A 6,000-nucleotide genomic window follows, 5' to 3' on the forward strand; every position below is an offset into this window, starting at 1 on the left:
CAGATCCGGCCAGTGTCACGGAAGAGGGAAGCAGTGATAGAAGTAGTGTAACGGTTAGGAGAAAGGTCACTGGGTTGGCGTGAGAAGCAAGTTCAAATGTACAGGAGCGCGGGACAGCAGAGAGTGAGGATTGGGAACCGGGTCCTAAAGCACGCCGGAGGCAGGGGGAGGAGCTAAGCGACTCAGCGTCGGAAGAGTCCAGGAAGGGCAATGCCCCAGAGGGCAGGAGGACCCAGAGGAGAAGAGAGCAGCGCAGGAGGTGGAGCAGGGCTAGGATCTTAAACTGGTGTGGAAGGGGCGGAGACTCAGACGGGACTTCGCCGATCTAGAGTCTAGACGTAGGGCTGCACGCTCTGGCTTTGAAATGGAAATTAAACTGCAATAAAGACTTTTGTACATCACATCAGCCTGGCGTTGGTCCTCTGTGAGCTGGGACCTAGAGGCAGCTCTGACAATGGCACTTAGACTGGAAGCACCAGGGAGACCAGTGGTCCTGCAAGTGCTGTTAAACTCCAGCTCTCAGCCCTAGCCAGCCTTGCCAGTGGTCAGGGGCAGGGATGGGGGAGAAATCAGGTTCAGTTCACATTTTAAGCCAAGCCAATCAAATTTGCATTTCCCAATATGAGAACTGCAACACAGCCCTCCTTCAAAATTTGCACTCGTCCAAATTGTGTGGTGCAGTTCCCCAACCAACCAATTGGTTGCAAATTGCATAAATTTGGGGGTGGGGACATTGGGAAAAGATGGTGTTGTTTTCACTAACACAACAAAACTGCATTTTTTTAGGGGAAACTCTTTTTTAAGAGAAATTTGCACTGAAATGCTGAAGAATTTTCATGATTATTTTTTTAAAAACCCAAAACCAACCTCAGATTGCTTCAAAAAAAAAGTGTGCAGAACTGAATTTAAGATGTTTTTAAAAAAGAACTTGCTCCTATTAAAATGAATTCCCACCCAAAATCACTTATGGCCAGGTATAGCATAAGGCATAGACTTCAATAGGTCTCAGATCAGGGACTCACCTGCAACATCACCTAACACCATGGAACCAACTTTTAATGTCTTGCCAAAAACATGAAGATAGAGTTGGTACACCAGCATGAGAAAAACTCTCCCTTAGAATTTCTTCTTCTACACAGACATTAAAATTAAAGGAGCTCCTTCTGCCAGTGCATCTCATCTGCTCCCTCTTTCTCTTTTCCCGCGGGTGGCGCTGTGGGTAAAAGCCTCAGCGCCTAGGACTTGCCGATCGAAAGGTCGGCGGTTCGAATCCCCGCGGCGGGGTGCGCTCCCGTCGTTCGGTTCCAGCGCCTGCCAACCTAGCAGTTCGAAAGCACCTCCGGGTGCAAGTAGATAAATAGGGACCGCTTACTAGCGGGAAGGTAAACGGCGTTCCGTGTGCTGTGCTGGCTTGCCAGATGCAGCTTCGTCACGCTGGCCACGTGACCCGGAAGTGTCTGCGGACAGCGCTGGCCCCCGGCCTCTTAATTGAGATGGGCGCACAACCCTTGAGTCTGGCAAGACTGGCCCGAATGGGCAGGGGTACCTTTACCTTTATACTAAACAGAAAAGGGAAAGATGGAACCTGGGGTTTTCTGCCTGCAACGCAGATGCTGTGCTATCTAGTTCTATCCCATGTCTGTTCTGACATTCATCCTCCTCCCCTCGTGTGTATATGTGCTTGCTAATTCAGGGTTGCACTTTGTGCATCTGATGAAGTGAAACTCTGGCCTGCAACAGCTCACGCCAGAATAAAGCTTAGTTTTTAAAGGAACCCCAAGACTCGTCCTGTTGTTTGCTGCATTAGACTAATGTAAAAAGACTTCTGTAAATAGTGGCAGCAGGAGATACAGTCACCTCACCAATAATAAACAGAGGTGCTGCTAGGTATCCATAATTTATTATTATTATTATCATTATTATTATTAGTAGTAGTAGTAGTATACCGCCCTATACCCAAAGGTCTCAGGGTGGTTCACATAAAAAGATCACAGTATATAAAATAAAAATAAAAGCAGTAACCCAATAATACTCCCCCCAAAAGAGCCACATTTTAAAAGGGATGTTGATCAGGTCAACCAAAGGCCTGGTTAAAAAGGAACGTTTTTGCCTGGTGCCTAAAGGTGTATAATGAAGGCACCAGGCAAACTTCCCTGGGGAGAGCATTCCACAAACGGCGAAGACCCTGCAGAGAAGATCCGTTCTTGTGTTGCCACCCTCTGGACCTCTCGAGGAGGCAGCACACAAAGTAGGGTCCCAGAAGATGATCTCAGGGTCTGGGTAGGTTCATATGGAAAGAAGCGATCCTTGACGCAGCGTCAAAAACTGAACCCTGCTTTGCAAAACCTGGTGATGCTGTCCTTTATTCTCTTTCCACAGGCTGAGCTAACATTTTGTACAGGAGACATTATAACAGTCATTGGAGAAATTGATGAAGATGGCTTTTATTATGTAAGTGTCCTGTTTATTTCTTTCCACTACTCATATATACAACCTGAGCCTATGATAGAGAGGTTCACATCAGCACCCCAAAAAGGTCTTGTTTTTCCCAGAGCCCGCAGCCTTGGATTCAAACAGAAATCAATCATGGCACTCTCTCCTGCCCTCCCAGCTTGCTACTTTGCTTCCAGCTCACATCAACTACTCTCCACTGTCCTTTTAATTATCCTAGTTGAGACAGCCACCCATTTGTCCTCTGACACAGGTCCACTTCCTTTGTTTCCTCATTGGCCCATTACCAGGAAACTGGCGTGGTTGTTTCAGGAATTTGAATCCTTGATTCAAGGAAGTGATTTTGCTGGATCCAGGAATTAGGAGGATCTCAGTATATACACAACCCTGAATTTGGAGGTGCACACTGAGCCAAGGTCTGATATTTACACAAGGGGAAGTAGCTTCAAGGTAGAGTAGCAAACTAGTGAGTTAGTCACGGTACTTCAGTAATCTACCCATTTGATCATCTGCTGCTTTTAACTTTCTATATTATTTCCCTTTTCATATGGATCTTCTGTGATTCACTGTGGTTTGCTCATCAGTGAGAAAGTAGTGTTAATGGCTCACATGGCTCTGAAAACCTTGATTCTAACTAAGGTTTGCTAGTTTATCACTGGGGGATCAAGGAAAAAGAAGGGAAGCAGGAACACTCCATCCCAGCTGGTCATTACAATTTGAAATTTGAAGATTTCTTTAATATGGATTATCACTTCCCACCTCACCCGCTTACATTCCAGGGCGAACTTAATGGCCAGAAGGGTTTGGTTCCTTCAAACTTTCTTGAAGAAGTGCCTGATGATGTAGACGTCTACTTGTCTGATGCCCCAGCACGATATACTCAAGATACGCCAATACGTACGAAAGCAAAAAGGGTAAGCAAGCATTGAAAAACAAAAACACATTTATTTATTTTTTGGTTCTGTTTCCTCCCCCCCCCCCCATATTTCATATCAGATTTAGCTATGAGTATCATCTGTCAACATTTTTAAAATCCATTTTTTTGTTTTTAGGACATGCTACGGGGGAAATGCCAATAAACACAGAAATAACTTGTTCTTCCACTAGTGTGTATAATAGTATCACGAGCATTTAGCTACGAACCATTCGTTTTGTGTTTGGTTCATTGCAATGCAAGCTTAGCTTTTCAAGCATTTTTCTGCCTTGCAATTATTTAACAGCTGCAGAATATAGGTATGTTATAGTGTTAAATGCAACACAGAACAAGGGGAGGGGGGAGGGAAGGGACATGCTCCAGCAAGCTTGCGTAGACCATAAACTCAAACCATTCAAAATCCTCACCCCAACCCCGCTGCCAGCAAATATCCCACAAAGGTGCCCATCTCTGAAAAGTATTCATGTGTAGTATCTCACTTCTGTCTTCTCTCATCACTGCAGTTTTTATATATTATATTTTATGTATATTTTTATTTCTTTGCTCATCTGCTTGGGAACAGAAGAAGAGTGTTCATTTCACACCTTAAAAAAAGGCAATGTAGCCTTCACGTAAGTGAGCAACTGAAGATACCAGTAAAAATATCAATTCAAGCTAGCTGGCATTATCTAATGCAGCCGTCTTAGCACCTAAATGTGCAGAGAGAGAAATATGTCTCCAAAACCATTAGCCCTGGTTGGTTGCAGACTTTCCTTCGATGTACTTTTCCCCCCTCCTTTTTATTTTTCTAAAAAAAATAAATTCTCAACTTCTAGGGTCTATATAGTCATAAAATGTCAACAGAATTGACTTATCTCACTGTTTTCTTCCTCCTTGTATTCAGGGCTCATGTTCTTAAAAAAAAAAGTTTTAACATTTGGAACATATTTCTTACTGGACGTATTGTTTGTTTGCATAAAAAAGTGTTCCTAGTGTCTAATTCCAAAGAGAAGCTGCATATTGCATTGTTAGCCAATCTGGGAGGAAAGCCCCCCACCTCCAGGAGAGGGAGGGGGTAAAAGCACAAAACAGACCCACCCTTGAATGATAAGTTTAACACTGTAAGCAGATCAGTATGGTAGATAAAAAGAAAGGGGTATGGTTGTATCTGAGAACACATTAACCTCAAATATCTGCTTCAACTGTTTGCCTTAAAAGTTCCTCTGCTGGTCAATGATACCCCAAGTTTGCCTATGGCAGTATCTTCTCCATAGTCATCATTCAATAAATAATAATAATGCAAACTCTCCAATAGCACAGTTCTACACCCATGTTTGCAAAGCACTCGGCGGCTCTTTGGTTTATCAATGCAATAACAGTTGACATAAGACATGCAGCTCAAACCCATGAATGAATGCATTAGAGCTCAATATATATATGGTATCTTCAGGTGTACGTTGGGGGTGCTTCTACGAAGTGGTTCTTTTTTGTTTTCTTCATTAGACAAAGACCTTGATTTGAGATCAAAGTAAGCTTGTGACCTCTTCTCTTCAATTTCAGTTCCGTTCATTAAACTGAGCCTGATCTAGATTTTCTGGATATAGTGGGGACCACGCAAGTGTCATAGCTGCCAGAAAGAATTGGTGGCCGGCTTATAAGCATTAAGCAAGCACTGCGACTGGTGTGGTCACTCACAAGTTTTCACTCTCAAATGACTTTCATACATATCAGTGCACTCTGTGCAAGGAAATATTCATTCCCTGTACCAGCCATTTTACAAGAAATCCTATTGTATAAAAAGTGTGTATTACTACCATCAAAGGTCAGGAAGCTTTCTTTGATTATGATTAAGGTTCATTTTAGCTTTTTTTTTTCAACCAGTGTGCCATCTTATAAAATATGTATATACAGTATTACTTTTCTTAAAAAAAAGTGTCCAATGGATCTCAAAAATTAAAGGGGGGAAAAGCCTCTGATTATATTATCTCCACAACTGGCGATTCCCTGTGGAAGCTGGCTGGTGTATATATAGAACTTGGCATTTGTAGTACTTAGTGCAATTTTCTCACGTGCTCAGGGTCACCAAGAGTACCGCAATGTGAAAAGGCAATTTTAATTTGGGCCAAAATCCAGTTCTGAGTCACCCGGTTAAAATAAGCAGTGCAATTTATTTTACCAAAACAACCCCCCCCCCCCCAATTCAGCTGTATATGCTGTTTTTTTTCTCACTACTTTGGTAAATTAGCTAAATCTGTTGTGTGGCATACTTTAAAGGAAAAAAAAATGGATTGTCCAAAAAAAAAAAAAATTAACAAAAAAAAAATAATGTTACGGACTTTCTTGTTGTTTGGCTTTCATTCAGTAAACTGTAACAATGTACCTACTAGGTTCCTCCTGAGAATACAGGTACATCACCAAGGAGAGCGCCATCCCCCACAGTCCATCTCCATACGGGGTCACCTACGTCACCTGTGGGTTCTGGTAGTCCCGGGCGAGGCAGGGAACTGTCCTCCAAAAAGAAAAAGGGGCTGATTTCCAAAGGGAAGAAACTTCTGAAAAAGCTTGGTGCAGTGAAATGATTTCGTGTTCATCTGGACAACCTATAAAGCTTCAGATCTATGTATTTTATTTTTTTT

The 6,000-nt window shown here is 42.8% G+C and overlaps 1 protein-coding gene across 16 annotated transcripts in view; it reads left to right on the forward strand.

Annotated features, from left to right (window-relative positions):
• RIMBP2 (RIMS binding protein 2) overlaps window positions 1-6,000 on the forward strand; it is a 185,706-nt gene extending 179,706 nt beyond the window's left edge. For 6 of the 16 annotated variants that reach the window (XM_081842214.1, XM_081842215.1, XM_081842203.1 and 3 more), the window contains 3 exons: window positions 2,380-2,451; window positions 3,231-3,365; window positions 5,752-6,000. In XM_081842214.1, the coding sequence (XP_081698340.1) occupies window positions 2,380-2,451; window positions 3,231-3,365; window positions 5,752-5,943 (399 nt within the window). In that variant the 3' untranslated portion in view covers window positions 5,944-6,000. Of the gene's footprint in view, window positions 1-2,379; window positions 2,452-3,230; window positions 5,549-5,751 lie in introns of those variants that run through there. The other 10 variants (XM_081842210.1, XM_081842208.1, XM_081842212.1 and 7 more) reach the window with 4 other exon arrangements.

The sequence above is a fragment of the Podarcis erhardii genome (genome assembly GCF_964252035.2).
Source record: "Podarcis erhardii genome assembly, chromosome: 15".
NCBI lineage: Eukaryota > Metazoa > Chordata > Lepidosauria > Squamata > Lacertidae > Podarcis > Podarcis erhardii.